The sequence below is a fragment of the Octopus bimaculoides genome, chromosome 3 (genome assembly GCF_001194135.2).
Source record: "Octopus bimaculoides isolate UCB-OBI-ISO-001 chromosome 3, ASM119413v2, whole genome shotgun sequence".
Lineage (NCBI taxonomy): Eukaryota > Metazoa > Mollusca > Cephalopoda > Octopoda > Octopodidae > Octopus > Octopus bimaculoides.
In genome coordinates this window covers 10,576,863-10,588,114 of record NC_068983.1, presented here as the reverse complement: position 1 = coordinate 10,588,114, position 11,252 = coordinate 10,576,863, and the positions used below count along the sequence as shown (strand labels likewise).

At 38.0% G+C, this 11,252-nt stretch overlaps 1 protein-coding gene and 1 long non-coding RNA gene across 7 annotated transcripts in view; one reads left to right on the top strand and one right to left on the bottom strand.

Moving 5' to 3' along the window:
• The window catches only part of LOC106884388 (NAD kinase), an 87,311-nt gene that overhangs the window by 44,561 nt on the left and 31,498 nt on the right, over nt 1-11,252 (top strand). For 4 of the 5 annotated variants that reach the window (XM_014935741.2, XM_052966011.1, XM_052966010.1 and 1 more), the window contains one exon: nt 7,349-7,478. In XM_014935741.2, the coding sequence (XP_014791227.1) occupies nt 7,349-7,478 (130 nt within the window). Of the gene's footprint in view, nt 1-1,606; nt 1,720-7,348; nt 7,479-11,252 lie in introns of those variants that run through there. The other variant, XM_052966012.1, reaches the window with a different exon arrangement.
• LOC128247261 (uncharacterized) lies at nt 32-11,089 on the bottom strand. Of its 2 annotated transcripts, none has more exons than XR_008263615.1 (3): nt 10,781-11,089; nt 1,825-1,873; nt 32-1,692 (listed from the first exon to the last, which is right to left on the bottom strand). It is a non-coding gene; the product is annotated as an uncharacterized LOC128247261 (long non-coding RNA). The 2 variants fall into 2 exon arrangements; XR_008263614.1 differs by lacking the exon at nt 10,781-11,089 and adding an exon at nt 6,223-6,613.

The following is an 11,252-nucleotide window of genomic DNA, read 5'->3' as shown; positions in this document are numbered from 1 at the left end:
GCACATAAAAGACACCATTTCGAGCGTGGCCGTTTTCGTGCGGGTGACACGTAAAAGCACCCACTACATTCTCTGAGTGGTTGGCGTTAGGAAGGGCATCCAGCTGTAGAAACTCTGCCAAATTAGATTGGAGCCTGGTGTTGCCATCCGGTTTCACCAGTCCTCAGTCAAATCGTCCAACCCATGCTAGCATGGAAGGCGGACGTTAAACGATGATGATGATGATGATGATGGAAGTGCTCTATGACACCTTTGATGTTCCAGTGTCATGAACCCAGGCGTAGCAGCACAAGAAAGAGGAAACAAACAGAATGGTTGAAAGTAATGCCTAAACGGAAGAGATATTAAACTTCCCTAGGGAGTAAATCTCAAAGAGAGAAATATTGTGGCAAGAGTTATTGACACCCCTGTGCGAGTGGAAGAATGGACTAGCCAAACTCTTACAAAGAATAGCATATTGGTTGAGAGTTCATGGAAGCCATAGGAATTGTTGAGAGTTCATCGAAGTCATAGGAGTCGTTGAGATTTCGTGGAAGCTGGAGGAAGTCATTGAGATCTTGTACTTATTGGAATGTCGTGTTTAGTGGAATAATTTGAAGTACCTCATGTGAAGACAGTTGTGTCTGTACCCACTTCGTGAAATCTGTGTCTAATGTATAGAAGGATATAAAACTTTGTTAACCTCAACAAGATTTGCTTTCAGAGTATAAAGGGTTATAACTATCTGCCCTTAGCTCCAACAATTCTGCCAATCTACTACCTGAAAAAAAATTTGATGATAATAATTAATAATGGTTTCAAATTTTGAAACAAGACCAGCAATTTTTAGGAGGGGATTAATCAGTTTCATTGACCCTAGTGCTTGACTGGCACTTTATTTAATTGACCCCAAAAGAATGAAAGGCGAAGCTGACCTTGGCAGGATTTGAGCTCAAAACGTAAAGAAATGGAAGAAATACAGTTAAGCACTAATGATTTTTGTCAGCTTGCTACCTTAATGATAATAATAATCCTTGAGAAGAGGGGTTAAGTCAATTACATTGGCTCCAGTAGTCCACTGGTACTAATTGTATCAAACCCAAAAGGATGAAAGGCAAAGTCAACCTTGGCAGGATTTGAACTCGGAATGTAAAGACAAAATGCCATGAAGCATTTTGTCTAGTGTACTAATGATTTTACCAGCTTGCCGCCTTTACAACAACAATAATATTATAATTTCTAATTTAGGTACAAGATCATACATTTTGAGGAAGGGGGTATTTTATAATACAACCTCTGTACTTGACTGGAATTTATTATATTAACCCTGGAAGGATGAAAGGCTAAGTTGACATGAGTGGGATTTGAACCGACAAGTAACAGAGGAAGTGTTTGTTTTAAACTTGATTTCCTCTTAGTTGCAGATCCTTTTATCTATTTGTAAATTATCCTATAATGCTAGGTGTGCCTTGCTAATATTTCAGATAAAAAATAAATACATTCAGGAAATCCCGTTGCACCGAATTCATTGGCTAAAAAAACAAGTTTTCTATTTCCTGGTGTTTTATTGCTTGGTTTCAGTGTCTATGTCTCTGTTACTTTCCTTGTGTCGCTCCCACCTCTCTCTCTCTCTTACTTTCTGTTTCATTGAATGTGTACCTCTCTGTCTTTGTCTGTACATTTCTCTGTCTGTAAACATCATTAGAGTGTTTTCTGCAAGCAAGCAAACATGTATTTACGGTAAGATGTTGTTTTTATCTCAAAAACCCCAAATTCGATGATGATGATGATGATGATGATGATAATTATTATTATCGGTGAGCTGGCAGAATTGTTAGCACGTACCTGTCTCTGTGTTCTGAGTTAAAATTATGCCAAGGCCAACATTTTCATCCTGTTAGGGTTGATAAAATAAGTACCAGTTGAATACAGGGGTTAATATAATCAACTTACCCTCCATTTTCCGAAACTTCTGGCCTTGTGCCAAAAAAATTCAAAGCCATTATTATTATTATTATTGTTCAGTAGTTTTATTTTTATAACGTGCTTTCACTTCACTACCGAGCACAGCTCTGTGTGCCTTGGGTATGTGCTGTGGTTTGCTGTGATGCTCTTATGGTTACTGTATTGAAAGTGTTTTGCGTAGGATGTGTGCAGTGCCCAGTAGTGCAATTTTCTCTATGTTATATATATTTGTAAGTCCTGGTGTTTTTGTTATGTATTTGTCTGAATATTTTTTTTTTTATCTTACCTAAGGCACCTACTATGATAGGAATTGATTCTGTTTTTTAGATTCCACATTCGAGTTACCTCTATTTCCAGGTCTTTGTATTTTGAAAAGTTTCTCTATTTCTTTTAGGGAAACGTTGTCATCTGCTGGTATTGATACATCAATTAGAAAGCATTTTTTTCCTTCATGATCTCCGACAACTATTATTATTATTATCATTATTATTATTATGTCATTATCATCAAACTAAAGAGGAAGGTACTACTTTTTGTGTACATAATGAAAGGTGGGTGCTGAATGGGCCTACCTTTAGTATGTTTTTCTGAAGGAGAAGGTAAGGAACTAGGAGAGGAGTCTTTTGATGCCTCGAACATGGCAGAGTAATCTGCAGCTTTGCATGGAGTCTCCCTTGAATTTATCTTGGTGATCATCCTGCTAGTGGAGGACTTTTGTTAAAATTTTTATTATGATTTTTGTATTTGTTGACTTCTTTTTTACTTGACATAAACTCCATTCTGCATTTTATACTTATTTTGTCCTCAATTTCTTGGACACCTGTGGCCCAATAAAATGATATTTTCAAGAGTCTTCATTTTATTGCATGCTTTCACTACATTACCTTACACAGCTCTGTGTGCCTTGTTTATATTTATATGGTTTCCATGTACCAAATTCACTCATGATACATAGGCAAGCCCAGGGCTATAGTAGAAGGCATTTATCCATTGTGCAGCACTTTGGGACTGAACCCAAAACCACTTGGTTGCACAGTGAGCTTCTTAACCACAGATCCATGCCTGCATCTTTTGAGCACAGTTAAAGTGTGAAATTGCCAGAATAATAAGTGTTAGGCAAAATGTCTGAATTCTATAGATAATGTAGTCCTAGATATACTTAGAAAAAAAAAGATTGTCGTGACCGATATATTTTTGTCTTTCAGGAAAACACACATTAGATAATAATGACTTTGGGTTCACTGTACCTAGGAAAAATGTTGGGATGGTCATAGCTGGAACACTTTTGATCTTGCCTCTGCTAGAACAGTAGTGACTCACTTCTGGCCACACGACATCAACAATAATGATAAAGATGATATAAACTACAGTCATATTTTATTTGCTGCCAGTACCGCTTGGCCATCATCGCCAGTACCGCCTGACTGGCCCTTGTGCAGGTGGCACGTAAAAGCACCCACTACACTCTCTGAGTGGTTGGCATTAGGAAGGGCATTCAACTGTAGAAACCCTGCCAAATCAGATTGGAGCCTGGTGTCGCCTCCTGGTCCACCAGTCCTCAGTCAAATCGTCCAACCCATGCTAGCATGGAAAGCGGGCGTTAAACAACGATGATGAATAATTATAATTATAAAGGTGATGAGATGGTAGAATTGTTAGCACACCTGACAAAATACTTGGCAGCATTTCTTCTGGCTTTACATTCTGTGTTCAAATTTCACTAAGGTCATCTTTGCTTTTCATCATTGATATACTAAGTACCAGTTGAGCACTAGGGTTGACATAATCAGTTAACCCCTACCTAGAAAATTTCAGATCTTGTACCTGTTGCAGAAAGAATTAATAACTATAGCTGTAAATAGTAAATTATTGCCTTAACTAAATAGTTTTCCAGTTGTTATTCATGTTGTCAGCTTAGTATTATTATTATAACCGTAGATAGTAAAATGTTATAAATTAGTTCACCTTGTGAATTTAATGTGCTTCCTATTTATCCATGTAGATCGTGACTAGTTGCCATAGGTTCTACTGTTTTACATAGTTGTAGATATACTTGCCGATAAGGGAGCATGTGTTCAAAAATCCATTAAATATAACAGTGGTAACAGTGTGTTCCATCACCCATTAAATGTTTCCTGAGGTATATCAAGGAAACCCATCAAAATACATTTCTCTCTCCACGCTATAGAAGATAGAAGCTAAACAGCAGCCAAACTAACAAAATACTCATCAGAGCTAACGCAGTATTTCTCCTGCTTGTATCAACCTATTTACTCACAGATGAACTGGACTGTTCATAATTGTCCTGGATATTAATGCAACACGCTACCATTCAGAGCAGCTGATGGGATTCTAATCATAAGCATAGTTTAACTGTTACACAGGCATCTAACACTTTATCAACTTGATCCGGTGCAGCTCCCCAGCTTCATATTTAATAAACGTTGTTGCTGGCACTCCGTCGCTTACGACGTTGAGGGTTCCAGTTGATCCGATCAACGGAACAGCCTACTCGTGAAATTACCGTGCAAGTGGCTGAGCACTCCACAGACACGTGTACCCTTAACGTAGTTCTCGAGGATATTCAGCGTGACACAGTGTGACAAGGCTGACCCTTTGAATTACAGGCACAACAGAAACAGAGTAAGAGAAAGTTGTGGTGGAAGAGTACAGCAGGGTTCGCCACCATCCCCTGCCGGAGCCTCGTGGAGATTTAGGTGTTTTCGCTCAATAAACACTCTCAACGCCCGGACTGGGAATCGAAACCGCGATCCTATGACCACAAGTCCACTGCCCTAACCACTGGGCCATTGCGCCTCCAATAAACATTAGGCTTGCTAGAAATAGCAGCTAGATCTTGCTTCAAATCAAACTACTACTTTTGAAAGGAGAAAACCCCAGATACATTAGATTATGTATGCTTAGAAACAGTGGTTCTCAACCAGGGTCCATATAAGATTGTTATGCAACCAAATAGTAAATTGGGGGTCCACAATAGTATTTTAAGGGCCCTTGAAAAAATTTTACTTTAGATATATGTATTGGTATGTATTGCAGAAAACAGGTTTCTTTGCCTAAGTTAATGTGTGAAAAATGAAATAGGGAGTTTGAAAGAATTTTTTTTTTTTTTTAACTAGTTTTTAAACATCAAATGGTTATTGAAGTCCACCAGAATAAAATAGTATTTCGAAGGGATCCATAGATAAAAAATGGTTGAGAACCCCTGGTCTAGACAAGAGCTGGATTAATCATGGTTGGAGCACTTTTGATCATAGGTTTGTTTAATCAGAGCTGACCTGGGGCTAAACACAACTATAAATGAACCAACATGTGTGGTCCTTGACCTGCTAGAAATAGTAGCTAACTCTTCCCTATTACCTCAAAAAATTGAAAGACCTTGTGGCTGTGTGGTAAGAAGTTTGCTTTCCATTCACATGGTTCTGGGTTCAGTCCCACTGCATGGCTCCTAGTTTTCTACAATAGCTGTGAGTCAACCAAAGCCTTGTGAGTGGACTTGGTTGTTGGTGAAACCCAAAATAAGCCCATCATGTGTGTGTGTGTGTGTGTGTTTGTCCTCCACCACTGTTTTACAACTGGTGTTGGTTTGTTTATGTCCCTGTAACTTAGTTCAGCTTAAGAGACTGATAGAATAAGGACCATTCAACTAAAACCCTTCAGGGTGGTGTCTCAGCATAGCAACAGTCCAAAGACTGGAACAAGTAAAAAATAAAAACATAAATGTCTAAATATAAGATGAGGCAGTCATGGCTGGAAGACCTAAGACCATAAGTCTGCTTGATCAGGGCTAAATTTAATCAACAACAAATATATGCAGTTCTAAATTATTTAGTTATTATTTGTCTTCAATTTGATACAAATGTCCCCTACCTACTTTTGTGTGAGCAATTCATATGTTTTTGTTTATTTACTACAAATATCTCTAACTGTACAACAAAAGCAAGAAGTAATGTTTGTTTAAACTGTTACAGCTTTAGAGTGTTTCCACACGGAGATGTCAACATCTTATTTGACAGTTTCAGTAACACCCTCGGGAACAAACATTCAATACTCCAGCAGAAATGTCAAAGATCAGCTGTTAACAACATTTACAAGATATAAATAAAACCCCATTAACTCATAGTTTGGGGAAAACACACACACACACACACTCTTTCTTTCTTTCTTTCTTTCTTTCTCTATCTATCTATCTATCTATCTCTCTCCCCCAATGCTTCATAAACTCATAAGCCCTATGCAATTTTAAGAGTAAATGCTTACCTCTAGGGTTTCATAGGTGGATAAAAAATTAATCATCCCTTGAATAGGAGGCCTGGCTTACTGCAAGTCGCATCACATTTCCAGATGACCTCATTCCTATTCCCCACACACTTCTGTAGAAAACTAAATTAATTGAGCTGATGTTGACAGTACTCTTCTGCCCAGGAGAAGTATAACAAAGTACCTGAAGTGGATTTGATCTGGCAACCTATGAGCAGGTTGGTCAATACACCCTCCTACAAACTAACAGCTGTTGTTTCTTGCCTAAATACAAACCAACATCTTTCTTAATCCTACCTGTCACTTAAATATGAATGTCTTGTCTTCTGGTTATTTCTTTCAGTAAGAATAAATAAACATTAGTCATTCAACTGCATTTACTATCAAAACTGGACACTAATATAACATTTATATGATCTATATTGCATTTGCTCTTGTAACACTAATCATATAACATGTGGTCTCTATTGTGATTGGACTTATATCACTATGCTTTTTACTCTTTTACTTGTTTCAGTCATTTGACTGTGGCCACGCTGGAGCACCGCATTTTTAGTCGAGCAAATTGACCCCAGAGCTTGTTCTTTGTAAGCCTAGTACTTATTCTATCGGTCTCTTTTGCTGAACCGCTAAGTTACGGGGGACGTAAACACACCAGCATCGGTTGTCAAGCGGTGCTGGGTGGACAAACAGACACACAAGCACACACACACACATACACACACACATATATATATATATATATATATATATATATGACGGGCTTCTTCCAGTTTCTGTCTACCAAATCTACTCACAAGGCTTTGGTCGGCCCAAAGCTATAGTAGAAGACACTTGCCCAAGGTGCCACGCAGTGGGACTGAACCCGGGACCATGTGGTTGGTAAGCAAGCTACTTACCACACAGCCACTCCTGTGCCTATGCTGTAAACATTAATCATAAAACATATGTGTACATTAACATTAGTTTTATATCGCAATGCTAGACACTATGAATTCATGACCAAGTCGTTAAATTCTTATTAATATTCCACTCCAAACCCTTTTATATTAATTTCATACTGTGCTCTATCAATCTTTCTGATTTTATGGTTTCTTTTTTTTTTTTTTTTTTTTTTATCTTCCAGAACAATTCCGGAACAAACAGGACAGAAACTAAAATGGTCAGAACCTCCAGAAACAGTTCTGGTGCTTAAAAAGTCATTTGGTGACAATATGTTTGAACCATTTATTGAGGTTCTCTTCTGGCTTACTTATGTAAGTATGTTATATTTGCTGTTTCCACTGTTATTCCACTTGATGATATTTAGGAATGATAACTAGTTTGAGCATAAGTCAATCTAATCTCATCCTGTTACCAATAATCTTTTAGTCTGTGATAGCTTAACAATGACAAAAATAGCAAAAATTCCAATTTAATAATAGCCAGGTTCACACCCAGCTGTCTCGCTATCATCATCAATGATATTAATACGCTAACTTTTTGTTTTTGTACGTACCTGCTGTGTGCATCGCACTTCAAAGAAGTGGCAAAGCAAGAGAGAGGAGGACAGAGAGGAAGTAAGAGAGAGAGAGTGAAAGAGACAGTGAGTGGCGATGGCGTTTGTTTTATGTTTTTAAATGTTTCAGAGAGGAAGTAAGAGGGAAAAAGTGAAAGAGACAATGAGTGGTGACAGTGTTCATTTTGCATTTTTAAATGTTTATCACATCGCAACAGAAGTAGATACATAGATACATACACACATTGTTAAATCAAAAGTGGTGGGAAAGAAGAGGGGCACAAAGGAAGTGAGAGAGACAGTAGATACATAAATCCAAAGAAAAGTTCTTACATAGGACACAACAAATATTGGCTGTCAATTTCACTTTTCATTACCACACGAGGATAAAATTAACTCACAAATGGCTGAGTACTCCGTAGACATGCATAATATTAACGTAGTTCTCAGGGACATTCAGCCTCACACAGAATATGACAAGGCTGGCCCCTTTGAATTACAGCTCCAGCTCGAGGCATATATATATGAATGTATTTGTGTGTGTGTGTGTGTATAGTATAGGTTAGTTAAAACATGTTTGCAATAATAAGTGTCATATGGTGGAAATAAGTGCAATTACCAAACTTTCATTCATAAATCCATTTATAAAAGTGAAGTTTGAATGATGATGACAATTCAATAAATAGACACAGGCTGTGGTTACAAAGCTTGCCTTGCAGCCACATAGTTTGGTCTTCAATCCCAATGTGTGGTATCTTTGACAAGTGTCTTCTAATATTGCCTCAAGTCTTTTAGTCATACACAGAGTGCCAGTAAGTAGTGTGTGTGTGTCTGTCTGTCTGTCTGTGTGTTATTGTAACAGATGCTAAGATATAAAGGATTCTAATCGTAAAGTCAAAAAATATAGCAGTGTTGCTCAATACCTCCATGCTCATAAATCATTGATTAACAATTATAAACATCAGCTACACTTGTCTGCTCACACCTGTATGTACACATGCATGTTGTAAGTCACGAAGACAGTCTTTTTGATATTTCCTTTTGCAGTTTTTGTGTGAAAACTAGTTGACGTAAGGCTGTGCCTTCTTTTGAAAGTGTTGACAGATTTGAAGAATATATGCCTACACAAAACTATCTTATTTCCTCATATCCTGTTACACAGCTTGAATATTAACTAGCTAGCTGTATCTTCTTACTCCTTTGTTATCATTACTTCCTTCATGTTTTTTTTGAGGGTTTTTCCCCATTAATTTTGTCTAAAGAATGTAACAGTATTCATGTCCTTTGCAGGCTCTTTGAAACAGGTGAGGTTGACACCCTTAATGTGCAACTTTAATCTGTTGCACAATCAACAGCTGCAAAAAGGACATATACATGAAGGGATTTCCAGAAGGCCAACATTCTTAGAAAAAAAAGGCCCTGGCATTATAATTAATTCTGGGCCCTTTGCAGTTGGATTCCACTTGAAGCATGAGGGGGCCAATTGGTGATAGAGTTCAACTGGGTAGTTAAGTCTATTAACCAAAAACAGGTAGAGTCCAAACCACTTTCACTCACATGGTTTGATATGATCCAAATTAATGGTAGAAATTATTAGCTTATGATACCTCACAGTGTGCTCAAAACTCAGGAAACCCTGACGTAATCTAGATCATGTTTACATCTGCTGCAATTATGTGATCAAATCCACAAGCACTCCATGTGTGAGAACCTGTGAAGGAACCTCTATGTGGTGATTGATATACTACAAATAACAGCTAAATCTCGCTCTCTCTCTCTCTCTCTCTCTCGCTCTCTCTTTCTCTCTCTCTCTCTCGCTCTCTCTCTCTCTCTCGCTCTCTCTCTCTCTCTCTCTCTCTCTCTCTCTCTCACATACATCACACCCTACTTGGATAAAGGGACATTGGATTATCTAGTTCTTGCGATATTATAGCAAGTTGGGAAGGAAAAAGATGAGATAGTCATGGCTGGAACACCTTTAATCATAGATTAGAATTGACCTAGGACACACCACCAACAGCAATACTATGTATGTCACTCCCATCTAATCATGCTCAATGTAATTAGTCTTTCCTCCTCTTTCTGCTACTACTACTACTACTGTAGATAGTCTCTTCTGACTCTAACTGAATGAACATCTTCAAACAGTGTAAATGGGCCTGAAATTGTTTTGTATTCCTTTCATCCACCCTCTCTCCATCTCCCTCTACACTCAGCACTTGACTGAAATGTCCAAGTCCTTTTTTATTTTTTTCCTTTATTGCTGCCTCTACCCTTGCCTTGGAACTGCAATCCTCTCAAAACAATAGCAATAAAAACAGCAGATGAGTTATTTATATCCAGCTGCAAAAAACAAATTACTTCAATAAAATAAAAATGGTAACAGTTGGTCCATAGAAGGTGTTCATAGAAAAGTTTGATATTTTTAAATGCTGCAAAGAATTCAAAAGGCATTTGGTTTAGGTTCTTTTTTTTTGTATGAACCTGAAAAAGAGGGATGTGACCATCATCATCGTTGTTTAACGTCCGCTTTCCATGCTATCATGGGTTGGACAATTTGACTGGGGACTGGCAAACCAGATGGCTATACCAGGCTCCAATCTGATCTGGCAAAGTTTCTACAGCTGGATGCCCTTCCTAACGCCAACCACTCCGAGAGTGTAGTGGGTGCTTTTACGTGCCACCGGCACGAAGGCCAGTCAGGCGGTACTGGCAACGGCCACGCTCCAAATGGTGTATTTTACGTGCCACCTGCACAGGAGCCAGTCCAGCGGCACTGGCAACGATCTCGCTCGAATGACTTTTCACGTGCCACCGGCACAAGTGCCAGGAAGGCAACGCTGGTAACGATCACGCTCGAACGGTGGTGCCGTCACGTAATATTTTTATTGAAACACATAAATGATGAGATCTAATTTTGACAATCAAGGATTCAGAGGTGTTCAGTAAAATAACTAAATTTCCCTTTATTCAGTTGCTGTTTAGAACATAATTTAACAGAAAGTTCATACGTAAAATTATAGAATGGTACAATTTAAATATAAACACTTCAGAACTTACCTGCTTAGTGTCATAAAAACTGGGATGATCTTAGGCTGGTTGGTATCAAAGGGGTGAATGGAAAAAATATTTTACCTGTTCTATGTTCAAATTTTGCCAGATGTGATTCTCACACCTGTGCTACAATGTCATTCTAGAAATATACACTCACATAACTGAAGTCACAAAGCTACAAGATAATGTATGATTAATTGAAAACAATGTGCATAAACTAAGCATCACATTTGACAGAGTAATCTGACTGTTAAAGGGTTAAAGTAATTATTCTGGAAATCTTCTAATATCCATAGAAAACAACAAAACATCTAGAGGCCAATGTAATTTGTTGTTCTGTTTTATGGAGAAATCAAATGCCAACATAGACTAATTTTTGATCAAAGAGTGATCAAAAATTTTAAAGTGTTGGAAACATTCATCTCTCTCTCTCTCTCTCTCTCTCTCTCTCTCTCTCTCTCTCTCTCTCTCTCTCTCT